The 26,502-nt window shown below is 43.8% G+C and overlaps 1 protein-coding gene across 1 annotated transcript in view; it reads left to right on the top strand.

Annotated features, from left to right (window-relative positions):
- Abhd3 (abhydrolase domain containing 3, phospholipase) overlaps positions 1–19,924 on the top strand; it is a 52,789-nt gene extending 32,865 nt beyond the window's left edge. The window contains exons 5-9 of the mRNA XM_051163299.1: positions 7,607–7,719; positions 12,587–12,760; positions 14,589–14,637; positions 14,718–14,883; positions 19,122–19,924. Coding sequence (XP_051019256.1) covers positions 7,607–7,719; positions 12,587–12,760; positions 14,589–14,637; positions 14,718–14,883; positions 19,122–19,300 — 681 coding nt within the window. The 3' untranslated portion in view covers positions 19,301–19,924. The remainder of the gene's footprint in view (positions 1–7,606; positions 7,720–12,586; positions 12,761–14,588; positions 14,638–14,717; positions 14,884–19,121) is intronic.
- The last annotated feature ends 6,578 nt before the right edge of the window (positions 19,925–26,502 follow it).

Genomic DNA, 26,502 nt, shown 5'->3' with positions numbered 1-26,502 from the left:
CTTCTTGTGGAGCTCCTGTCACCTCCAGGTTCTTCTACCATCCCCCCACTTTCCCACAAGACACTTTGTCCAATATTTGGCTATGAGTGTCCACATCTGATTAGAACTGTTGTTATGTATAGTCTCTCAGAGGACAGCGATGCCAGGCTCCTGTCTGTGAGCATAGCAGAGTATCGTCAATGGTGTCGGGTTGGCTCTCTCCCATGGGGTGGGTCTCAGGTTGGGCCAGACATTGGTTAGACATTCCCTCAATCTCTGCTCTATCTTTATCCCTGCACTAGGAGTCCTGTTTAGATAGAGGGCATCCTCTTCCGTCTCTATTTCAGCTAGAATCACGCCCGTATCCTCCCAGAAGCCTACCCTGTCTCCAGCTTGTCACAGAGATGCCAGGGCCCACAGTTTCTCTTCTCTCTGCAGGCCCTCTGCCCTCCTGCCCATCCCTGCTCTCCTCAGGTCTGTTCTCTACCCTCATTTCTCTCTATGTTCCCTCTCCTACCTTGTGCCCTCTCACCCAACATAAACTTTTTTAATTAAAAAAAAAAAGAAAAAAAAATCAAGAGCTAGAAGGAGGCTTCTAGAAAGGCTTAGGGTCACCTTTATGGCCCGAGGGAGAAGAATAAGCTGCACAGAGGTCCATGCAGCCAGTCATGATTCAGTTGTTAGATGTGTCCTGCCCAGTCATGAATCAGGATGCCTCATCAAGTTAGCCTGAAGGCAAGTCCATGGGGCATTTTCCTGATTTCTTTTTATTACTCCTTTTTTTTTCTCTTTCTTATAGAGGACAATTTAATACAACATACATATTACATTATGGGTAATGGCACCTAAATATAAATATAAGAAAATCATGTTATGAACAACAGAAGATTGTCTAAATTTCACAAGTGGAAATCAATATTCAAGAATATCTGTGAAAACATTTCAAAAAGCAAAACCTGCAAGTCCTTCAGAAGACACTGTATAACTTCCCATTGCACTGACATATGAATAGACAAGTGAATCTGCTGAATGGAACCCAAAAGTAGACTCAAACTCATATGCAAATCTCACGTGTGGTAAAAGCAGCACCACAAGCCACAAGGCAGGGAACTTCTAATAGGTGGTATTCATAAAGCTAGGTAGCCATCTGGGAAAGGCAAAATTAGATCCACATCTCACAAATGTACTCAAAATGGATTAGTGATAAAAATGTAAAACTTTGAAGCCATGTGATTTCTAGAAAGAAACATGAATTCCTCTTTAAACTATATATAAGGCTTCCTAACAAAAATTTACATTAAAAACCCAATGAGAAACAAAGATCAGTAGGTTTATCTGTATGAATTTTGTGTTGACAAATTATTTTTATTTTAGAGTATAAAAAACTTCAACATAGTACAAAATATTGGCCCAAAATTATTTTTTTCCAGTAAACAACAGAATCCTTTTTTTTATTAATTTATTTTTATTACATCTCAATGGTTATCCCATCCCTTGTATCCTCCCATTCCTCCCTCCCTCCCATTTTCCCCTTATTCCCCTCCCCTATGACTGTGACTGAGGGGGACTTCCTCCCCCTGTATACACTCATAGGGTATCAAGTCTCTTCTTGGTAACCTGCTGTCCTTCCTCTGAGTGCCACCAGGTCTCCCCCTCCAGGGGACATGGTCAAATGTGAGGCACCAGAGTACGTGAGAAAGTCATATCCTTTTTTTTTTTTTTTTTTTTTAATAGGTTCTTCTCAAAAAAAAAAAAGAAAGAAAGAAAATAGGTTCTTCTCTCATACAATACATAGTAACAACAGTTTCCCCTTCCTCCACTTCTCCTAGCTCCCCCTGCCTCCCCTCTCCCTCAGATCTAACCATCCCTCCCCTCCCCCCCATTTCCTCTTCAGAAAAGAGCAGGCCTCCAAGAGAGGACAGTCAGACAGAACAAAACAAGCTATGGTAAGACAAGGTGAAAGCCTCCATCTCAAGGCTGGGCAAGGCAACCCAACAGGAGGAGAAGAGTTCCCGTAGCAGGCAAACGCGTCAGGGATGCACCTGCTCCCACTGTCAAGAGTCCCACAACAACTGCAAGCCACAAGCCATGATATGCAGGGAGAGTCCCTGGTGCAGATACATGCCGGCTCTGTGGTGAGCCCTGCCTGGGTGATTTGTGGGCCGTGTTCTCCTGATATCCTCTATCCCCTCAGACTAACAGATATATAATGACACAGCCTTCTGCAGGGTTCTGCGATCTCTGAGGGGAGGGAACCAGTGGTGACCTCCAACTTAGACTCTCTTCTCAGCATAATGTCTGGCTGTGGGTCCCTGCACCGGCTCCCATCTGCTGCAGAGGCAGCCTCTCTGACGGCGACTGGAAAAGGCACTGAGTATAGCACAGTATCATTAGGGGTCGTTTTCCTGATTTTTTTAAAAGGCGGTCAGTTATTGGCTGCCACCGTCCCTAGGCAAGTAGCCCGAGCTTGTAGGAAAGGTAGCTGAACTTGAGGCAGGAAGCAACATTCGTCCATGGGTTTGCTTCCGCCCTTGCTTGAATTTCTACCCTGATTTCCCTCAGTGGGACTGTAATCTGGAAGTATATGTTGAAATAAACCCTTTCCTCCTCAAGAAGAAATACTTAAATGATTAAGGGGGTTTATAATAATGGCGTAGCTCCTGCTTGCTGAATGCCTAACATGAGCCCAAGAGCCTGTGACGTCCGAGACACTTAGGGCTGCATTCCTGAGACCACAGAGATGCGGACACACCAGCAACTAGATGTGCCCTCCAGGCACTCAGCACCGGCTGTCTCACTCTTGTCACTGCGGTCCCCTTCCACACTTTGTCCAGCCCTTAACTCTGCTTCTGTCCTCTTAGACGGTAGTCCTTAACCCTGGCTGTACACCTTGGGAAGGTTTGACACACCCTGACCCATGAACTCCATCCACTCCTCATGCAGAGACTCTGATTCTTTTGTAAGTGTCTGTGATCTTTTATTTAAAAACATTTTTTCTTCCCAGACTGTCACATGTTCTACAAGCAAGCAAGGAACATTCGTGTAGTCACAGCCCCATCCATGGAAGATCATGAGATGTGCCTCTTAGAAATTTACTCTGAGAAGGCCTGGCTGGCTAAGCTGCTCTGACACTTGACCAGAGGTCACTGGTGCACTGGTGTGCTCTGTGCTTACAGCTACGAAGCAAGCCTGGCCGTGAAGCTCGCGGGGCCATTTCCTGGGGCTCTCTTTAAAAAAAAAAAAAAAAAAAAAAAAATTATTTATTTTTATTTTATGTGCATTGGTGTTTTGCCTGCATGCATGTCTGTGTGAGGGTATTGGATCTTGGAGTTACAGACAGCTGTGAGCTGCCATGTGAGTGCCAGGAATTGAACCCGGGTCCTCTGGAAGAGCAGCCAGTGCTCTTAACCACTGAGCCATCTCTCTAGCCACCTCCTGGGGCTCTTTATTTCATGGCTTGTAGTTTTGTTTTGTTTTTTTAAAAAGTAGGCTTTCAGGCAGATTTTGGCACTTGCTTGTTTTTGCTCATCCATCGAGGACAGGAGGAGCAACTATACGGTGAAATGCATTTTGATTTTACTCCTGGGACACGCCTCTTTGCCAGACTCCTTACTTGATGAATTCATGTTCCAACACTAAGATCCATTTTCTTAGCAATGGTTTTCTCAGAACAGTATGGGCAGTTCATTAAGAACTGGACAGAGGATGGCTATGTTTTTTGTTGTTTTTTTTTTTTTTTTTTTTTGGCTATGATTTATTCTTATGTATATAGTGCTCTGCCTACATATTCACCCACAGGGCAGAAGAGGGCATCAGATCTTATTATAGATGGTTGTAGGCCATCATGTGGTTGCTGGGAATTGAACTCAGGACCTCTGGAAGAACAGACAGTGAGTGCTCTTAACCACTGAGCCATCGCCCCAGCCCCCTTTGGCTATGGTTTTAAAACAAATCACACTGTAGAGATGGAGTGGAGGACACAATTAGGCCTATTATAAAAGTAACTTCTTTTGGTAGGCAGAGCCACATAAGAATCACAGAGTTGCTTTAAATAGAATTATTAAATAATTGCATATAGGCCGGGCATGGTGGCATGCTCCCTCAATCCCAGCACTCGGGAGTCAGAGGTAGGCAGATCATTGTGGGTTCGAGGTCAGCCTGGTCTACAAAGTGAGTCTAAGACAGCCAAGGCTACACAGAGAAGCCCTGTCTCAGAAAACAAAAACAAACAAACAAAAACACTGCATACAGATCACTAGACTTTGAATGAGGTGTGCAAAATTAAATATTCTAAGTTCCAAACAGAAAGTTAAAATCTTAGGTGTCCTGATTAGAAGGTGGTAAGTTCCACTCAGAGAGAAAAGGATTCTGATGCCACCACTCAGGAGGCAGAGGCAGGCACATCACTGTGAGTTCAAGGCCAGCCTGGTCTACAAAGTGAGTCCAAGACAGCCAAGGCTACACAGAGAAACCCTGTCTTGAAAAACCAAAAACTAAAAACCAAACCAAACCAAAACAACAACAACAACAACAACAAAAACAGCAAAAAAAAAAAAAAAGGAAGAAAGAAAAGAATTCTGAGTCAGGCTCCTGCCACAGATTAGCACACTAATCTCCTCGTGGACCCTCGGCACTTTACAATAACTGGTTTCCTCTGTGTAAATGTATAATCTTCTTTCTACTGCTTTGTGCCCTAAGGAGAAATTGCTTAACTTGGTTTGTTTAATTAATTAAAAACCACTCCACTTTCTCGTGTGTTTTTTGTTTATTTGGTTTTGGTTTTTTTGAGACAGGGTTTCTCAGTGTAGCCTTGCCTGTCCTGGACTCACTTTGTAGACCAGGCTGGCCTCGAACTCACAGTGATCTGCCTGTCTCTGCCTCCCAAGTGATGGGATTAAAGGCATGCGCCACCACCACTTGGTTTATTTTGGCACTAAGATTCTGAGCCTAGAAATTCCACCGGGCACTTTCTTTTGACTCTGTATGAAAGCCTGTATCCCCATAAGTGCACGCACACTTCACTTACACCCTGTAAGGCAGGATGTATCTGCGCCTCTTCATATATAACCCACAAGTTCAAAGGTGTGCTGTGTGAGAAGACGCGAGACAATGTTCATCCCCAATAGGAATGATTTTGTTACATAAATTCTCATGACAAACTCTGCAATCACTAAGAATGTGGATGGTAGATGGGCTAGGTTTTTTGTTTTGTTTTTGAGTTTTTAAGTGGATTTTTTCACTCCACAGGTGCATTTAATCACAAAGATCTTTTATAAGTGTATCAGCTTAGTCACGTACTAGCTAGTAAAATGCTACCAGAGCTATTAACCTTTCTATCTCATCTCATTTCCTTACTTACAAAAGAGAGATGATAGAAGCGCCTCCCTCAGACTTCACCACGCACAGACTTAATTATTCGGGAACGCAGAGCCAGTATAAATTGTCAGGGTGGCCTTTGTCTTTGCGTATTTCACACTCATGTATCTCAGAAAGACGACAGCGGGCAGCAGGCCGTGATTTCGGGGTGACTTTCATTGGGTGGGAATTAAAAAGTTGTAATTTACTGCAGCTGCTCGTTAATCCCTGAGTGGCCGGTAATGTGCGTGCTTCCCGGTGTGTGCTTCCCGGTGTGCGGGCTTCCCGGTGTGCAGGCTTCCCGGTGTACGCTTCCTGGTGTGCAGGCTTCCCGGTGTGTGCTTCCCGGTGTGCAGGCTTCCCGGTGTACGCTTCCTGGTGTGCAGGCTTCCCGGTGTGTGCTTCCCGGTGTGCAGGCTTCCCGGTGTGCGTGCTTCCCAATGTGTGCTTCCCGGTGTGCGGGCTTCCCGGTGTACGCTTCCTGGTGTGCAGGCTTCCCGGTGTGCAGGCTTCCCGGTGTGTGCTTCCCGGTGTGCAGGCTTCTGGTGTGCAGGCTTCCCAGTGTACGCTTCCTGGTGTGCACTTTGCAGTGTGCAAGCTTCCTGGTGTGCAAGTTTCCCATGTTCAAGCTTCCTGGTGTGCTTATGATTTAGCAGAACATTGAAACCAGGCAGTATGAAGCAGCCAGCCTCAGTGTTTGCATTACTGTTAGTCAATTCAGCATGTAGTTAATGTCAGTTTGTCTGTCTCACTGATACATTATTCAAGCACACATTTGGGTGTATGTTCCCTTCTGCCAGGTCCCAAATGAATCGTCTCTTATCTGCCATAAACAATGCCCCATTGATGAATTTCACATGGAAACTTTGTTTTATTGTATTATATTTTGAGGCATAATAAGCTTAACACAATTTAAAATTTAAGCATTTATTGCAGTGAAGCACAGCTGGGACCAAATGAACATAGAAACATAACAGAAAATATTTAATAAGTTGTGCCATGTCTAGATAAAGGCAGCGTCTGGAACCTCTTCATTGGGCAGGCAGTTCCCTGGTGAGAAATGCATGCTTTGTTAGCTTTTCTTTTTGTCCCCTAAGACAGGTTCTCACTCTGTAGCCCAGGCTGGCCGGGAACTTACAGAGACCCCGACTGTGCCTTCCACGGCTAACATTAAAGATGTGCGGCACTGGTTCTCTCTTTGCTGCTAGATCTCTGCCGCCATGGGTCCCTGTAGGCTCCTGTGGAAGAGCCCGTCCCAGAAGCGCTGCCCTACCATGGCTGGGGAGAATGTCTGACAATATGAAGGAACAGATTTACAAACTGGCCAGGAAAGGCCTGGCTCCCTCCAGATGTGACCCCGAGGGACTCACACAGAGTAGCACAGGTCCGATGTGTGACTGGTAATAAACCTTGAGAGCCCTTAAGTCCAAAGGCTGTGCCCCTGGTGTCCCGGAGGATCTCTACCGTTTGAGAAAGAGGTTGCTGCCCCAAGCATCTTGAGAAGAACAGAGAGGAGAAGGATGCTAAATTCTGCCTAACTCAGATAGAGAGCAGGATTCACCGGTTGGCTTGTTACTAAAGACTAAGCAGGCGCTCCCGCCCACCTGGAAATACGAGCCCTCCCCGCTTCTACTCCAGTGGCATAAATTCTCATATGTACGCAAGCAGTAAAATCACTTAAAATAAAAAGTGCGTCACTCCCAGCATGCCCAGCAATTTAACCTTTTTATAACATTATTAAGAAGTCTTTTTTGCTTGCTTATTTTATTTTTAATAAAGAATCATTTTGCCTTTTAGAGAACATACATTATCTTTCTATAAAATGTATTCTCTCACACATTTGCAGATTTGTGTCTGTTTTAATTGAAGGTATTTTTACTTACCAGGTTTGTCCCATTCATGTAAAGTTTTCTTTGCACATTCAAAGTTTTTTTCTTAGTGTTACCAAATCATGTTGATTTTAAGTGGCAGATATGTGTATTATAAGATATGACCATATTATTATTAGTAATACATACAAACCAAGATATGTATGTATGTATGTATGTATGTATTGGAGACAGGGTTTCTCTGTGTAGCCCTGGCTGTCCTGGACTCGCTTTGTAGACCAGGCTGGCCTCGAACTCACAGCGATCCGCCTGCCTCTGCCTCCCGGGTGCTGGGATTAAAGGTGTGCGCCACCAGGCCTGGGCTTCTTGTTTGTTTTTTAATTAAACAATTCTACTTTATACAAATCATTCCACTCATATTTAACAATAATGTCCTTTTCTAGACGCCACGGACTTATTGCTGTGCGAACACTGAAGACTTAGAGGCCGTTATTCAGCACGTCCACAGCCTATACCCTTTGGCCCCTTTTCTGGCAGCAGGCGTGTCAATGGGAGGGTAAGGACTGTTCTTTCTTAAATGCCGGAGACCGAAGCACCCCTCATGCGTTCATATTCTCTCTCTCTCTCTCTCTCTCTCTCTCTCTCTCTCTCTCTCTCTCCCTCCCTCCCTCTCTCCCTCCCTCCCTCCCTCTCTTAGAGGACTACACAGGCAAGGGGAGCAGTTTTTAAAATTTGTGTGTGTGTGCGCACATGTGTGCGTGTGTGTGTGTGTGTGTGTGTACCCCTTGGAACAGGACTGGTAGTCAGTTGTGAGCTTCCTGCTGTGAGTTCTGGGAGCTAAACTCAGGTCCTTTGGGAAAGCATTAGGTGCTTCATGGTGGAGCATCTTCAGCCCTTTTTTGGAACTATGAATTGCCACACTTATATTTGAGTGATACCTGACAAATAACTGTTTGTATTGCATGTGTGCACACGTGTGTATGTGTACACATGTGTGCATGCTTTAGAGAAAAAGAAGTCTAAAGTTATTATCTAGTATTTTCCTTTACTATCCCTCTCACCACTGTCCAAACTTACTTTTTTTGAGACAGGGTTTCTCTGTGTAGAGCTAGCTGTCCCTGAACTCACTCTGTAGACTAGGCTGGCCTTGAACTTAGAGATCTGCCTGCCTCTGCCTCCTTAAATATATATATATTTAATAGAGCTGGGGTTTGAACCTAGGATAAATGTATGTTAGGCGAACACTTTACCTTTTTAAGTTTTATCTAATGAAAAATTCTCTTTTGCACATGTTTAACCTATTTGCAGAATACATTACCAAAAAATAGACTTAGCTATATATATATATAAAACTATAGATATTCCACCCACCAAAGCCTATATATAAAATTAATACTACTTATCTATTTTCATTAAGATATTTTATAATATGTGTATTTTATTCTACACTATTGATATTCAAGCACACTAAATGACCATTAATTGCCTTTATTTTAAAAGCTGTTTTTGGAGGGCTAGAGAGATGTGTCAGTAATTAAGAACACTTGCAGCTCTTATAGAGGATGCAAGTGCAGTTCCCAGCATCCACATGACAGCTCACAACCATTTAAAACTCCAGTTCAGGGGAATTCTAGTGCTGTCTTGTGGCCTCCATGGGCACTGCACGTGCATGGTGCACAGACATACATGTGGGCAAACATTTATATATGTAAAAGTAAATCAGTGTTTTGTTTTTATTTGTTTTCTAAAGCCAGTCAACCTTTAAAGCAGAAAACAGTTTTCTTAACTTTATATTCTGGGTGTATTCATGGATGGATGGATTTAGCCATCTCTGTTTTCAGAACATCTTAAGAGTGTGGGTGCTGGAAAACTCTGTGAACTACCAACTTTGAAGAGCTTTTCAGATTCTGATAAAGAATCCATCTCTTCCATTAGCATGGAAGGTCTGACTTGACCTAGTAAAGGGAGTATTCTGAATTAGTGTGGAAACAAGTGGAATTTCCAGGTCCTGCTTAGAGGACTGATTTTAGCACCTCCCTCCTCCAGCCCACAGTGTGAACCTGAAAAGACAGAGGAGGGCTGAACTTTCCCCCCTAATCTTATGAATTCATGACTTTTTTTCAAGGCTAGCCCTTACATAAAGAGGCCCCAATTGTGTATTCAGAAGCTCTGGGGAAAGGCCTATTCATCCAGCATTGAAACCTCGGTGAAACCCACCCAAAGGCGGGGTCTGGCCATTCGATTAGCTTTTCCAGCTAGCTGAATAGTAATGGCTTGTAAATTATTTGAAGGGATCACCCCTTCTAGTTGCCTGGCACTGGGATACATTCCCAAGTGGGTGCACTTTCTTTTTCCTCTAGAGATGCAGCTGACTAAAGCAGGAGTTTTGTGCCCAGTGAGCCACGGGGCTGGGGCCATCCCAGTGCGTGGGATGCCTGGGGCCAAGTGTGGGCTTTGAGCCAGGACAGAGTTAAGTCAAGAAACTGCAGCTCCGCATCCAGATTCTAGTCTCCCAGTGAGTTAGGAAATACATTTTAAATAAGTAGGAAATCCCAAACGCAAATACCTAAGCGCATTCCCTGCATACAACCGCCCCGGCTTCTGTAATTACCAGCTCATGTGTCCTCTCGGTTCATCAGTGTCGCCCAGGCGACCAGCTCAGTCCCAATTCTGATCCTTGTTACCCAAATCTCAGCAATCATTTGTTATGTCTGATGGGACTGAGAAGAGCACGTGCTTAATGCATGGGAGGGCCTGGGCTCAGGTCCTAGCATCTCGAGATAGTGATGGGCCGGTTGAGTCACTCCTCGGTGTTTGCCTGTGATTACCTCAGTGGCTGATACAGCCTCTGCCCCAGGACAGCAGAGTCAGTGGACTGGGGAACAGGGAGTCGGGGTGGGATCTTGCTTAATCCACACAGTGCATCAGCCTCATATCAGCGGGTCACACAGAGGAGGACCAGTGGATTAGAACTTCAGTTGGCAGCCCTACAGGGAAGGCCTGGCTCTTCCTGAAGTCAGAACATTGTTTGTTTGTTTGTTTTTGGGTTTTGTTTTGGGTCCTGGACATGCTTTGTAAACCAGGCTGGCCCCGAACTCACAGCGATCCACCTGTCTCTGCCTCCAGAGTGCTGGGATTGAAGGCATGTGCCACCACCATGCCCAGCAAAGTCGTAACACTCCTACACATGAGTCAGATTAACAAACAGTACTCATCAGAATCCCTGTGCTGAGTGTTCACAATTCCCCAGTCGTCTCTTATTTAATTTTATGGTTTGATAGTACAGATGTCAAATAAAATCTGTTCTTTGGTGTTTAAATACTTTAACCCGTGAGTTCTTTCTCCATTTAGTTCTTTCATTCCCACAGTGCCCCGCCCACTGGTGACAGGAGGGGGTCCTTCTTTCAGGGTAAAATAATAACTTTTTCAGGATAGTACTTTGACATTATTTCACTTGGGAGTAATAACCAGGAACTGCCTCTGAAGATTTGGTTGTGCAAATTCCAGGGACTTACTGAGCTAAAAACAGTGAATTCAGCCGGGTGTGGTGGGGCATGCCTTTAATCCCAGCACTCGGGAGGCAGAGGCAGGGGGATCTCTGTGAGTTCAAGGCCAACCTGGTCTACAAAGCAAGTCCAGGACAGCCAAGGCTACACAGAGAAACCCTGGAGAGAGAGAGAGAGAGAGAGAGAGAGAGAGAGAGAGAGAGAGAGAGAGAGAGAGAGAGAGAGAGAGAGAATATGAATATTCCTGTCTTAAAAAACCAATTATGACCAGGGCTGGAAGCACTTCAGGAGTGAGGTGTTTACTGCCCTGCATGATGACCTGAGTTCTAGCCTAGGACCTACACAGTAGAAAGCGAACCGACCCCCTCAGATTGTTCTCTGATCTCCAGAAACTTGCTATAGAATGCACATGCATGTGTACATACAATAAATACATGTAATTTTAAATTTAAAAAACAATAATTTCAAAAGCTAGATGTCCACTTTTCATAAAAATTTCCTGCCCTTGTAAGCCATTTGACTTGTAAAAGATACTGAGGGAGTATTTTGTTTTTGGTTTGGTTTGGTTTTTGGTTTTTCATGGCAGGGTTTCTCTGTGTTAGCTCTGGCTGTCCTGGACTCAATTTGTAGATCAGACTGGCCTTGAACTCACAGCGATCCACCTGCCTCAGCCTCTAGAGTGCTGGGATTAAAGGCGTGCGCCACCGTGCTAGGCATGAGGGAGTATTTCATCTGTTTTGGAACCTAGTCTGCTGAAGTAGCTATGTCTAGAGGATATAATAAGAGGTCTGGTGAGGGCATCATCCCTCATGGTCTGAACTGTTGAGCTTCAACTCAATTCTTGTCCATCATACCCAGATAGAACTTGCCTGGAGCAGGGTGGAGGTGGCGCACACCTTTAATCCCAGCACTTGGGAGGCAGAGGCAGGCAGATCACTGTGAGTTCAAGGCCAGCCTGGTCTACAAAGTGAAAATAGGACAGCCAAGGCTACACAGAGAAACCCTGTTTTGAAAAACAAAAACAAAAAAAACCAACAAAACAAAACAAAACAAAAAACCAACTTGGCTGGAATTGAGAAAATTAATAGAATAAAAGAAACAGGATATCCTAAGGCAGAGAAATTCTGTAACTTTAAGGGCCAAATGCTCAGCCACGACTCAAAAAGTCTATTCCTGGACTGGAGAGTCCTTCACAAGCTTGCCCTGGAAGCCAGTGCATGGGTAAGGTCCGTGACCACCCGCACTCAGGGAGTTAAGTCCAGACAGTAATAGTTCACAACGTCTCCAGGTGATCGCAGTGCACAGGGCACATCTCTTCCGTGTTCTCATGACTTGGTTTACGCCATAAGAAGAAACATAGGAATCAATACGGTTTGTCTCACTCACAGTTTAGTCAAGAGCAATGTAAGTAAGGATATGGGTCAGGATGTCCTCTCAGACAAATATGAACACAGCAGGTGACATGTCCCTGGGTAAAGGTCTCTGCAGCCAAGTCTGATGTCCTGACTTTGACCCCTGGACCCACACGGTGGGAGGTGAAAGCTGACCCCCTACTCACACCGTGGCACATGCAAGAATAAGTAACACATGTAAAAAAAAAATACACACACACACAACAAAAAACCTCTTGAAACAATGAGGAATGAACAAAATAACCTTTCCAAGGTGCAGGACTTAAATAGCGGTCCTGTGATGGGGCAGACCCAGCCCTTGGGAAGCCAAGACCAGAGGGTCAGGTGCTCAGCACTATCATGCGGAGTGAGTGTTCAGGGTCAGTCTGGGCTGTCTGAGACCTTAGCTCAAAACACAGAAAAACTGCGCAGTGGTTGCTGCCTTGTTCTCAGGAAGCTCATGGTTAGAACGGAGTTATCTTACAGATGTGACCAGTCACAGGCTTCTTGTTTCTCCCCATTTTAGAATGCTGCTTCTAAATTACTTGGGCAAAATTGGGTCCAAAACGCCTCTGATGGCAGCCGCGACCTTTTCCGTTGGCTGGAATACTTTCGCCTGCTCCGAGTCGCTGGAGAAGCCACTGAACTGGCTGCTTTTTAATTACTACTTAACAACATGCCTCCAGTCTTCAGTTAAGAAGTAAGTCATATTTAAAGCTATTTGTTACAAATGTTTTAGGTTTCATAACCCAGCAGTATAACATTTCAGAGCACAACACTACCAGCATATGTGATTTATTTACATGATTTATTACTACAGCAAAACATCCCTCTCTACACTATGAGTATATAGCACAAATTTTAAGTTGAAAATATAGATAAAAGTAATAAAGCATTCTGTGTGTGGGCCTCATCCCCCACCCCCGTCCTGCGTTGAAGATACTAGTCTAAATTATTCTGAAAACTACGTTAGTATGGAGAGTGTTTGGTGATATGTTTGGGATGTTTCCTTAGATTTCTTAGTTATTAATCTTTCCCAAACCTAATTCTCAGGTATATGTTAAGACTGTCCTCTGCAGCTAAGTGTCCAAGCACTTAGGAAGATCTCTGAGGTCTAAAAAGTGAGCTCCAGGACAGCTTGGGCTACATAGGGAGACCTGTGACTTGGGGTTTTATTGCTGTGGAGAGACACGGTGACCACAGCACCACCTACAAAGACAAACATCTAATTGGACCTGGCTTACACAGTGGAAGCATGGAGGCGTGGTACTGCAGGAGGAGCTGAGAGAGCTGCATCTAGATCTGCAGGCAGCAGAGAAACTGAGCTACTAAACCTGGCTGGACCGTCCACTCCCACAGTGACACACTTCCTCCAGCAAGCCACACCTCCCAATAGTGCCACTCTTTATGGGCCAGGCATTCAGACACAGGAGTCTAAGGGGGCCATTTCTGTTCACACCATCACACCCTGTCTCAAAAAACAAGCCAACAACACAGTGTCCCGTGTTGAGTAATACAGCTCCTTAGGCAGGTTTTTACCAGCATAGTGTGTCTTAGAAATGGGATGACATGAACTGTATAGATGTCTCAGCGGGTAAAGGTGCCTGCCACCAAGCCTAAGGACCTGAGTTCAATTCCCATGACCCACAAGGGAGAAAACACAGTTCCTTACAAGGACTTTTGACCTACACACACGCACACACACATACACACACGCACACACACATACACACACACACACACACAAAATAAATGATTTTTTTAATTTTAAGAAAACTTATTCACCAGGCATGATGGCGCATGCCTTTAATCCCAGCACTTGGGAGGCAGAGGCAAGCAGATCTCTGTGAGTTTGAGGCCAGCCTGTCTACAATGCACGTCCAGGACAGCCAAGGCTACACAGAGAAACCCTGTCTCGAAAAAAACCAAAAAAAGAAAAAAAAAGCACCTTTAAAAAGCAGCCAGGCATGATAGGACATGCCTTTAATCCAAGCACTTAGAAGTCAGAGGCAGGCAAATCTCTATGAGTTTGAGGCCAGCCTGGTATACAGCATAAGTTTCAGGACAGCTATGGCTACACAGAGAAACTTAGTCTCAAAAAAACAAACAAACAAAAAAAGCACTAACACCTCTTAGGAATGGATGTTGATGTACTTACTAGTCCTGTATCTGATTAAGCAAACTTAACATAATTCCATTGTACTTTCATTACCTTACTTTGTGTAGGCAGCATGCTGTGGAGGTCAGAGAGTGTTCTCTCTTTCCACCATGTGGGGCATCAGACTTGACAGCAGGGGTCCTTCACCCACTGAGCCATCTCACTGGCCCAGAAAATACTATTTTAGTACCGGCTTTGTGTCCTGTGTTAGGCTATTTAATTATCTACTTTTATATGTTTTAGGAGACAGTGTCTCTGGTAGATCCGCCTGCCTCTGGCTCCCGAGTGCTGGGATTAAAGGCCTGCACCACCACGCCTGACTTTGTAGAGATGATCTTAATTTTCAGTTTTGAAATATCTTTTGTTCCAGGCACCGGCATATGTTTGTCAAGCAAATTGACATGGACCAGGTCATGAAGGTGAGAGGACACTTCTCCAGATGTTTATTTCCTCTTGTGATGCCAAGAATAGATAGATTCAGTCTGGTTTTGTTCTTCAGGCTAAGTCCATCAGAGAGTTTGATAAACGATTCACCTCAGTCATGTTTGGATACCGAACAATCGATGACTATTACACCGATGCCAGTCCAAACCGCAGACTGAAGTCAGTGGGGATCCCAGTGCTGTGCCTGAATGCTGCGGATGACGTGTTCTCGCCCAGCCACGGTAAGAGAGCCATCTGTCCACATGCTTTGGTGTGACGTAACTTCCTTTTTTAAAGACTTGTTTTTTAGTTTTATTTCTGTGTATGTATGTTGATGTGCGTATGTGACAGTGTGTGTTGGTACTCACAGAGGCCAGAAGAGGGCAACAGAGGCCCGGGAGCTGGAGTGGCAGATGGTTGTGAGCCCCCAGACATAGGTGCTGGGAACTGAACCTGGGCCCCCTGGGAGAGCGGCAGCACTCTTAACTGTGAAGCTGTCTCCCTGGCTCCTCATTTAACTTAAAATATTGCTGTTGTTTCTTTCTTTTTAATAATATTTTTTACATATACATTTATATTATATTATATATATAATATAAACTACATAGAACAAGAACCACAGAAGAATCTAATAATAATTATTATTATTATGAGAATCTAAAAAATAATAAATGTTATACTCATAGTGTTTTGGCTATTTGTATTTGGCAGCCTTGTAGAAAACATGTTCCTGTCTTGGTAAGTCTAAAGCTGTTGTTTCTTTTTAAGGACATATGGTAATAAATGCAGAAAGGCTGGTCTGCTATTAAGTTTTTTTTTTAAGCTGCCTGTCATGGTGCTCCATGCCTGTAATCCCTGCACTTGGGATACTGAGGCAAGAAGATGTAAAGAGCTTGAGGCCAGCCTGGACTTAATGAGCTGAAAAGCAGCCTGGGCTAGCAAGACATTATCTCAAACAGGCAAACCAAAGTCAGGCGTTCTAGCTTGCTCAGTGTCCAAGTCAGGCTCCCCCAGCTCAGTGTCCCAGTCAGGCCTCCCTAGCTCAGTGTCCAAGTCAGGGCCCCCCCCAGCTCAGTGTCCGAGTCAGGACTCCCTAGCTCAGTGTCCGAGTCAGGACTCCCCCAGCTCAGTCAGTGTCGGAGTCAGGTGTCCCCAGCTCAGTGTCTGAGTCAGGCCCCCCCTGCTCAGTGTCTGAGTCAGACCCCCCCCAGCTCAGTGTCCGAGTGTTTCAGATCACATGTGCAGGGTCCCTGCCTGTTGTCGGGGACTCAGCCTGTGTGGGACTCAGTGCTCATGTGTGTAACACCTTTGGTTCCGCTCAACAGAATGTGCTCCAGCAGCCTTGCCTGGGAGGACATTGTCACTATTTGCCTCCTCTTCCTGGAGTCCCAAACTAAGATAATTTGAAGTTTTCTTCCCCTTTAACTGGGAAGAGAACCTGAGAGTTTAGAAACATAACGTCCTTGTGAATTCCAATGCTGGAAGCAGATCTGGGCTAAAAGTTCCTTTCTAAAGGAAAACGGTCTAGTTCTACCGCCCCCCCCCCCCAGATACTGTAAGAAAGAAAATTACTCTAAAATTAACCTTCATAGTCTCTTAATTCAAGAAGAGCAATTAGGCAAGAGAGATGGCTCTGTGGTTAGGAACATGTATTGTTCTTACAGAGGACGCGAGTTCAATTCCCAGCACCTACATCAAGCAACTCAAAATCACCTGTAACTCCAGATCTAATGCCTGCTTCTGCCTCCACAGGCATGTGCACTTCACACATGTGCACATTCCTATCCTACACACAAATAATTCTAAATAACAAAAATCGTAAAAAGAAGCCTCCTGACTTTTAAAAAAGTAAAAAGAATAGCTAAAATCAAACATGTTCATTTATTGAAAGTAATCTTACAAACTGGTAGGCTCGCCCTCTAACTGTATTGTATGAAGTTTTAAGGGGGGCTATTGGTTTTGTTGTTGTCCACACAGGATATCATTGTGTAGCCCAGGCTTGCCTGGAACTCATGATCCTCCTGCCTTAACCTCCCATGTTCTGGTATTTCAAGTGTGACCCACCATGCCTGGCTCCAATATATATATATATACAATATATATATATATATATATATATATATATATATATATATATATATATATATATATTTTTTTTTTTTTTTAAAGTTGTTTTCAAACTTTTACGTGTTTAGGGTGTGTGGCTTGCATGTGCGTCTGTGCCTACTGGCCACACAATTCAGAAGAGGAAGTCATAGCTCCTGGAACTGGGGCTGCAGATGGCAGTGAGCTGCCACATGGGAGCAGGGGGTCAAACGCAAGCCCTCTGCAAGATCAACCTGCGCTCTTAACCTCTGAGTCATCTCTCCAGTCCCTCAGAATAAAACAAAACAACAACAACAACAACAATAAAGAAATATGTTCCCAACTACTTAATTAAAACCGTTTCTTTGGGGCGGGATGGAGCTCTGTGGTAGGGTGCTTGCCGCACGTGAGAGGCCCAGAAAGGCCCAACTGTAGCATATGTTGTAAACGTTTTAGAAAATCCCAGTGTACACAAATATTTGAAATCACCCATCATTTCTCTGAGAGATCGCATAACTGGCACTTTGAGCCTTTGGCTGTAGATGAGAAAATGAAACTGCCTTTGGTATCTATTAAATTATGTGGTGGTTGCCTCACATAATTTCACTGGATAAGATCTGGTATTTCTCCATCCAGTCTTATGGATACATTTGCTACAAACAAGTTTCCCAGGATTTACCCTGACTCACTAGGGCAAAGTTTGGACTCATTATTTCCTATTTGTTCCCAGGCCCTCTAGATATTCTTACACAGAGTGGACAATTGTCTGCATCCTGAGGGAACAGGCGGCCTGCTTCGTTCACAAGACTGCAGCCTGGCAAAGTCTTTTGTTCTGTTAAGACTGTAGCAGTCAGGGTTAGAAACCGCTGAGAGGGCTGTGTGAAGGCCAGTGGGAACTTAGGCTGAGCGGTCATGAGGCTCTTGGTTAGTCTGTGGTGCTAGGCAACGCATGCGCGTGCACACACACGCACACACACACACACACACACACACACACACACACACACACACACAGAGTCTTTCTGTCTCTGTCTCTCTCGCCTGCGAGAAAAAGAAAACAACATGTTTACTTCATGCTCTTGAAGCTTCTGTGGGAGGTAAACTTGCTAGAAGACATGCAAACGCTGCTGTTACTAGGGAGTTGGTTACATTTCACTTCAGCTCAGTTTTCCAATAAAGTTTCTCTTTGTGTTGAGTGTAATCAGAAAACCAGGAAGACAGAAAGAGATAATCGCCTTGTCTAGATGTCTCAGCAACAGAAGGTTAAACACTTGTTACCGCTGGGCAGAATTTTATTTGTTTTTAATACACACACACACACACACACACACACACACACACCACTTGGAATTTTAAGCCCTTTGTAAAGATATCAATCATCTTTAGAAATCTAAATTTATGTAAAGTTAATCAAAATTATACAGAATGGATTTACAACTCTCACAAAAATTAGCTTAGTTTTAACTTCTCAAAAACAAGAATCAGCCTATGTTTTCCTTTTATTGCACCTTGTCTTTCCGTGTCTGTTTGTGCATGCAAGTCCATGCGTGCACATGAGTGCTAGAGCACATGTGTAGGGGTTAGCCAGTTCTTTCTTTCCACTACGTGGATCCCAAAGAGAACACGCAGGCCATTGGGCTGGAGAGATGACGCAGCAGTTACAGCCCAGCACTGCATCTTTATTTTTATTTGTTTTGGGGTTTCTAGATAGACAGGGTTTCTCTGTGTAGCCTTGGCTGCCCTGGACTCACTTTGTAGACCAGGCTGGCCTTGAACTCACAGAGATCTGCCTGCCTCTGCCTCCCAGTGCTGGGATTAAAGGTATGCCCCACCACTGCCCAGTTTACCTCGTTATTCATAAAAGAATCAATCAGAGATTTTATAAAACCAAAAGGTATAGGCTATTTCTTCAGTTGTTGAGATGGCTCTAGTGTAAGACTATAAATGTGAACAATTATAAGAAATCCATGGTTGGTATAAATTAGTCAAACTCATTCCATTGAGCCACACTCACTACAAATTTTTGTTTAGTTTTGTTTGGTTTTCTCTGTTTAGCCCTGGCTGTCCTGGACTCACTTTGTAGATCAGGCTGGCCTCAAACCCTCAGAGATCTGCCTGCCTCTGCCCCCCGAGTGCTGGGATTCCAGTGGTGCTATTACAAGTATGTGTTTAATGATGTTTTTACTGATTACAAATGATGAAGTACACTTCTCCTAACCAAAAAGGAATAATGTTAATATCTCTCTCTCTCTCTCTCTCTCTCTCTCTCTCTCTCTCTCTTTCTCTTCTCTCTCTCCCTCCCTCCCTCCCTCCCTCCCTCTTTCCCTCTTTCCCTCCCCCTCCTTCCCCTCCTTGCTCCCCTCCCCAACTCCCCACTTTACTTCAATTCCTCAAGCTATCCCAATAGAAACTGCTAAGCAAAACCCTAATGTGGCTTTGGTCCTTACTTCTTATGGAGGCCATATTGGTTTTCTGGAGGGAATCTGGCCTAGGCAGTGCACTTACATGGATCGAGTCTTCAAGCAATTTGTGCAGGCCATGGTTGAGCACGGACACGAACTCTCCAACATGTAGTCACTGGGTGCATTAAGTCTGAGCCACCACGGTTAAGGCAGTTCAGGTTAGTGCAGGAATTTCATGACGCTGATACACCGGCAGGTGGGTGAAGTGGTCCAGAATGACAGGCAGAAACTTCTTAGGGAAACAAAACAACTTTGTAGCAAGAAACTAAAGATAGTTTAGATTGTTACTATCGTAGATCTTATTTTTACTATGCCTTACCAAGTATGACCTTAAAATTAAGTAGTCCTTATGGAACAGAATCGCACTTAACCAAAACTATTGTGTAAAAAAGATTTTAATTCCTCAGGGTTTTAATTTAGGCTAGTATTTTTAGATCACTCCGTTTAGGTGACTTAATAGCACTTTAATAACTGTTAAGGAATTTTGATGATTTGAATGTAAATTATTAGAGGGGCATTCCTGATGAGAAGAAACTGAAAAGAATAAATTACAATGTGCTAAGTGTTTGTTCTGACTCTAAGAGGCAAATGCAACAATGTTAGACTGAATTCTATACCTGCTCTTTACTCTGATGATATTAAATTAGGGCTGATTTATGTTTTATAATTATTATCATTTACATCCTTATTTTTAAAATAGTATATGTACACACAGATATCATTATATTAAAATAAATTCTATCATTTTAAGTTGTTTCTTTGTGAGTTTTTAAATCTTCAAAAATACCCTGTTGGGTACAGTAACATATAGCTTTAATTTCAGCCCTCAGGAGGCACAGGCAGGTGGGTTGCAGTGAGTCTGAGGCCAGCCTAGGTGAGAATGAGTGACAGTGAGCCGAGGCTATCCAGTGAGACCTTGTCTCAAAAAGAACACAATGCCCACAGCATGGTATCTGAGCAATGTGCTAATAGCAATTTCATGAGTGTATTATCAGAAACTTTTTGCTTCACTATTGGCAAACTACAGGCTGACATCATACAGCCTTAGGGATATAGATCAAGTGGTAAGTTGCAGAGAGCCTTGGTTGAATCCCCCAGACTACGTAAGATTTATCATGGGCTGAGCTTCTAGCCTGTGATCCCAGCGCTGTGGGGTTGAGCCACAAGAGGCCCTTGTAATTTAAGTCAGGGAGTCAGCGCATCTGTGGATGCCTGTGTCCAAGGCCCTGAGTTCAATCCCCCAGTACTGCAGGAAAAAGCAGTTGTTTTGGTATTTATTGGCAAGTTGCCTTTTATAGAAGTTATACCGGTTCTGTGATCCCAACAGCAAGCAGTGCCCATGGTGGCCATCTTACCAAGACTGTTTTTGTTTTGTTTTTGAGACAGAGTTTGCCTGTTTTGCCCTGGTTGGCTGGGAACTTGCTGTGTAAATCTGGCTGGCCAACATTTACAGAGATCTACCTGTCTCTATCTCCCAAGGCTGGGATTAATAGTGTGTGCCAACAAGATTGGTTCCAAAACTGTTTGGATTTTGTTTTTGTTTTTTGGGTTTGTTTGGTTTTTGTTTTTGTTTTGCTTTTTGTTTTTTGTTTGTTTGAGATAGGGTTTCTCTGTGTAGCCTTGGCTGTCCTGGACTCTCTTTGTAGACCAGGCTGGCCTCGAACTCACAGTGATCCACCTGCCTCTGCCTTCTGAGTGCTGGGATTGAAGGCGTGTGCCACCATGCCCCATTGTTTTTTGTTTTTTGATATATGTCTCATTGTGTAGCCTATGCTGACCCAAAACTCTCAGTCCTTCGGCTTCAGTTTCCTTAAATGCTAGGATGCAAAGTTGTAAGCACGGCCAATTTCATGCACAAATATAATGTATTTTAATCAAATATATCCCCACATCTTCCCTCTGATTCTTTCTGTACCCATTCGTGCCCTTTTAACCCCTCCTAACTTCTTGTGTCTTTCTTGGAGTTAAGTGAATCCACTTAGTATAGGCAACTGCAACGTGAGTAGCCTGTGAGGGGCTGCACCCAGAGAGAATGCACTCTTCTCCCCTGTGGGCTCTGGCTGCCAATAATGCCCTGTTTCCATGGCTCAGAGACCATCATGTGGTGGAAAGATTGTGAGAACCAATGGGAGTGAAGGACTGTGACAAAATAGTGTGCAGTAGCTGTGCACAGCCACGGCACTTGACCTGACTGGGGCCAATGGGAAAATGAAGAAAAGATTAACATAGAGACAGAAAAGCTGGAGTCAGGTGTCCTGGAAGCTGAGCATGCTCATTATACGCCTGAATAGCAAGCTGGGGTTATTACAGGTAAATAAAGAGGCAGGGTTTATGGTATGTAGGTGGATCAAGGAAACAGGGTTAGCAGGGGAGCAGTCTTCAGGCATAAACATGAAGAGAGCTATGGTGGACGCTGTCTGCACATACTGTCAACATCCACAGGCCACGCGTTGCGCACCCCTTTAATCCCAGCACTTAGGAGGCAGAGGCAGGCGGATCGATGTGATTTCGAGGCCAGCCTGGTCTACAAAGCAAGTCCAGTACAGCCAAGGGCTACACAGAGAGACCCTGTCTTGAAAAGCAAAAACAAAATAAAATCATCCACACTTCAGGCCCCCAAGGAAGTCTTGATCCTCACCCTGGGCTGGGGCAGGGAGTGGGAGCGGGGCAAAGAGCTTTGCCGGTTTCCTTCCAGGTATGAAGCTAGGATCCCTGGCACAGCAGTGCCCATAGCACACATTCACTCAGGACAGTCCACATTTCCACTGTGGACTAGAGAGGGGCCCATGATGGCCCACCCTTAGCTGAGAAAATGTTACTATTTTTCTTGTATTTTGCTTAGTCTCTTAGTATGTGAGTGCCATGGTGTGTATGTTAAGGTCAGGGACAACTGAGTCAGTTTTCCTGGGCTATGGAAGACTTGTCCAAAATAAAGGTTCATGTGACGTGCCCCTTCGGCTAGTGTCCAGATATAAGTGAGTATACACCATTTGAGTCTTTCTGCTTCTGGGTTAACTCACTCATTATGGTCATTTCTAGTTCAATCCATTTGTACACAAATTTCAGGAATTCCTTGTTTTTTATAGCTGAGTAGTATTCCATAGCATAAATGTACCACAGTTTCCTTATCCATTCTTCGACTGAGGGACAGTTAGGCTGTTTCCATGTTCTGGTTATTATGAATAAGGCTGCTATGAACATGGTTGAGCATATGTCCCTGTTCTGTGCTGGAGCATTTTCTGGGTATATTCCAAGGAGTGGAATAGCTGGGTCTTGAGGAAGCCCTATTCCCAGTTTTCTGAGATAGCGCCAGATAGATTTCCAAAGTGGTTGAACTAGTTTGCATTCCCACCAGCAATGAAGAAGTGTTCCTCTTTCTCCACATCCTCCACCACCAGCATGTGGTGTCACTTGAATTTTTGATCTTAGCCATTCTGATGGGAGTAAGATGGAATCTCAGAGTTGTTTTGATTTGCATTTCCCTGATGACTAAAGACGTTGAGCATTTCTTTAAGTGTTTCTTAGCCATTTGATATTCCTCTGTTGAGAATTCTCTGTTTAATTCTGAGCCCCATTTCTCAATTGGTTTGTTTGGTTTTGTGGTGTTTAATTTCTTGAGTTCTTTATATATTTTGGATATCAGACCTTTGTCAGATGAAGGTTTGGTGAAGATCTTTTTCCAGTCTGTAGGCTGTCGCTTTGTTCTGTTGACAGTGTCTCCTGCCTTACAGAAGCTTCTCAGCCTCATGAGGTCCCATTTATTAATTGTTGACCTTAAGGCCTGGGCTGTTGGAGTTCTGTTTAGGAAGTTGTCACCTGTGCCTATGTATTCCAGGTTCTTCCCCACTTTTTCTTCTAATCTATTTGGTGTCTCTGGTTTTATGTTGAGGTCTTTAATCCACTTGGACTTGAGTTTCATGCATGGTGACAAAGATAGGTCCAATTGCATTTTTCTACATGTAGACATTCCTTTGGACCAGCACCATTTGTTGAAGATGCTATCCTTTTTCCATGGAATAGGTTTGGCTTCTTTGTCAAAAATCAAGTGCCTATATGTGTGTGGATTCATTTCTGGGTCTTCGATTCGATTCCATTGATCAACCAGCCTATTGCTGTGCCAGTAACATGCCTTTTTGATACTGTTGCTCTGTAGTACAGCTTGAGATCAGGAATGGAGATTCCTCCTGAGGATCTTTTATTGTACAAGATTATTTTTTTTTTAGCTACTCTGGGTTTTTTGTTATTCCTTATGAAATTGAGAATTAATCTTTCAATGTCTTTAAAATATTGTGTAGGTATTTTGATAGGAATTGCATTGAATCTGTAAATTGCTTTTGGTAAGATGGCCATTTTTACTAAAGTCTTCACTTATCATGAAAGTGGGATAGAGGGGAGAACACCCTACTGGGACTCTCGGTGAGAGAAGTATGGAAGAATGGGGAAATAGATGGATCCAGAGGGTCCTAGAAACCTACAAGAAGAACATCATGATAAGTGGATCGGGGCCCAGAGGGGTCTGCTCAAACTATTGCACTAACCAAGGACAATACAAGTAGTAAACATTGAACCCCCACTCTGATCTACCCAATGGACAGGACATTCTCCACAGTTAAGTGGAGAATGGGGACTGACTGACACGAACTCTGGTGCTCCATATTTGACCACCTCTCCTTGGTGTGGAGGCCTGATGGCACTCAAAGAAAGAATAAACAGGATACCAAGATGAGACTTGATAGCCTATGACCCTATAGTGGGGGAGGAGGTCCCCCTCAGTCATAGACCTAGGGGAGGGGAATAGGGTGAAAGCAGGAGGGAGGGAGGAATGGGAGGATACAAGTGATGGGATGGCAATTGAGTTGTAATCTGAATAAATTAATAAAAATTTTAAAAAGCATAGCCAACAGAATAAAAAATAAACATATAAAAAAACAAAAATTAAAATAAAAGTTTAAATCTAGGATTTTGAGATTTGTGATGATATAAAAAAGACATCTAAGGGATATTAGGATAAAAAAGAAAAGCAAAATACAAAACTGTTATGTGCAAATGAAATAAAAAAGGCACACAAGGAAATTCCAGAGGCTACAGAAAGATTAGGTACACTAAATTGCTCTGGGGAGATAAACTGGGTAATAGGAGACAGGTGGAGAATCTGTTTTTCTTTCTTTCTTTCTTTCTTTCCTTTTTTTTTTTTTTTTTTTTTTTTTCCCAGACATGGTTCTTGACTGTCCTGGACTCACTTTGTAGACCAGGCTGGCCTTGAACTCACTGAGATCATCTGCCTCTGCCTCCCAGAGTGCTGGATTACAAGCATGCACCACCACACCCAGCCTGAGAATGTATCTTTTCAATTCTCTACTGTGTGTATGGCTTTGTAGGCAAAGGGGCTTGCTGCCAGGCCTGATGACCTGAGCTAAATACCTAGAACCTGGGGCTGGAGAGATGGCTCAGAGGTTAAGAGCACTGTCTGTTCTTCCAAAGGGCCTGAGTTCAATTCCCAGCAACCACATGGTGGCTCACAACCATCTATAATGTGATCTGATGCCCTCTTCTGGCTTGCAGTTATCTTTTTAAAAAAATAATAATAAAATCAATCAATAAACACCCAGTAGAAGGAAAGAACAGACTACTAAAAAAGTTGTCCTCTGATCTCCACACACGATCCATGGCACACATGTGCCCACACACATGCACACAAAAATAAATAAATAATAAGAATTTTAAAAAACATTTCAATCAGTTTATTTTTAAAATACAAAGATAAATTCAAAGGACTGTTAGAAACATGTCAAGCAGAAGAGCCAGGGGTGGAAGACTGTGAGAAACCCAGATAGTGAGATTCAAGTGCTAGTTAGTCACCCATGAAGAAAGTATGAGAAACTTAAACGAATGTGAATGCTTTGTAGTATAGCCAAGCAATGTAGTGCAGCCGGACTCCTTAGTAAGTAGATAAACTGTTCAATCAACTACACATCAGACTAACTTATAGTATCTTGTCAGATGTGATTTATGGCTATAATCCCAGCATTTGGGAGGCTATGACAGGAGGATAGCCATGAGTTCCAGGCAAGCCTGGGCTACACAACAAAACTCTTGTCTCAGAAACAACACAACACAACACACACAAACACACCAGCAACCTTCATCTGGATATGATGGGGTATATACCTGTATCCCAAACACAAAACATCCTCAAACCTAAAAAGCAGGATCTTATGTTTCAGTCTCAGCTTTGTCACCTCACTATAGCATCTCATTAGAACTTACAGAAGAACTGTGGGTATTGAATGAGGTAACAACGCAGAGCTGGACCAGCAAGAGGGCTCATCAGGTTAAGGCCACCAGGTCTAACAACCTAAATTAAATCCAAAAGATGTAAAACCAATAACATGATGCCTGGCAAATTTTAGCAGGACTTACTAAGGTGGAAAACCAGTTATGTCATAATTCTACCCAGTTCTCCTAAACTAGACATTAGTGTGATAAATTCACTTAGATGGAATTCTGTGCAAATAATCTACCCATCCGTAAGAATAGTAATTCACCATAACATAGTGAGAACATGGTAAGCCCAATATGTTGGCAGTTTGAGAAGGAAGAACTTGAATTTGAGGCCAGCCTGGGCTATGTAGTGAGACCTTGCCTTCAAAAACCAAAAAGCCCATGGGGCTGGAAAGATGGCTCAGAAGTTAAGTATAAATCTCTTTGTTTCTTTTTTGGTTTTTCTTTTCTTATTCGTTTTTTGTTTTGATTTGTTTTTGCTTTTCAAGGCAGGGTTTCTCTGTGTAGCCTTGGCTGTTCTTGAACTCCCTCTGTAGACCAGGCGGCCTCAAACTCAGAGATCCACCCTCCTCTGCCTGTGCTGGGATTAAAGGCCTGTGCCACCACCACCCAGCAAGTATAAATCTTTAAAAATAAAAACCTTAAAACCTGGGACAATGCTTGAGATGGCCCTCAGTCCAGTGCCACTCCCTCCCCACTTGCTCCTTGCCAGATGGAGCAGGTAGAGAGCAGGTCCCAAGGACATGAGAGCTGGAGAGCTGGCCCTGCCCCTTGCCTGTCAGTGTTGGGTGACCTACCCCGGGCAGTGCTGGAGAGCTTGCCCTGGTGGTATGAGTTCAGGAGAACTGGAGGACTGACCAGCTGCTCAGTTACCACCCAGGGCCAGATCCAGGGCTTTGTGTTGTCCCACCCCAATACCCACCCAACTGATGAAAACTGCTGGAGCATGTGAAGGGGCCAGTCCTGCAGATTCAAAGCTGCAGGACCTCCATGACACAGGGCAACCACAGGATATCTGAGAGGAGGCCCAGG

This window comes from Acomys russatus, chromosome 20, assembly GCF_903995435.1.
Source record: "Acomys russatus chromosome 20, mAcoRus1.1, whole genome shotgun sequence".
In the NCBI taxonomy this organism is placed as follows: domain Eukaryota; kingdom Metazoa; phylum Chordata; class Mammalia; order Rodentia; family Muridae; genus Acomys; species Acomys russatus.
This window is presented reverse-complemented; position numbering and strand designations above follow the sequence as displayed.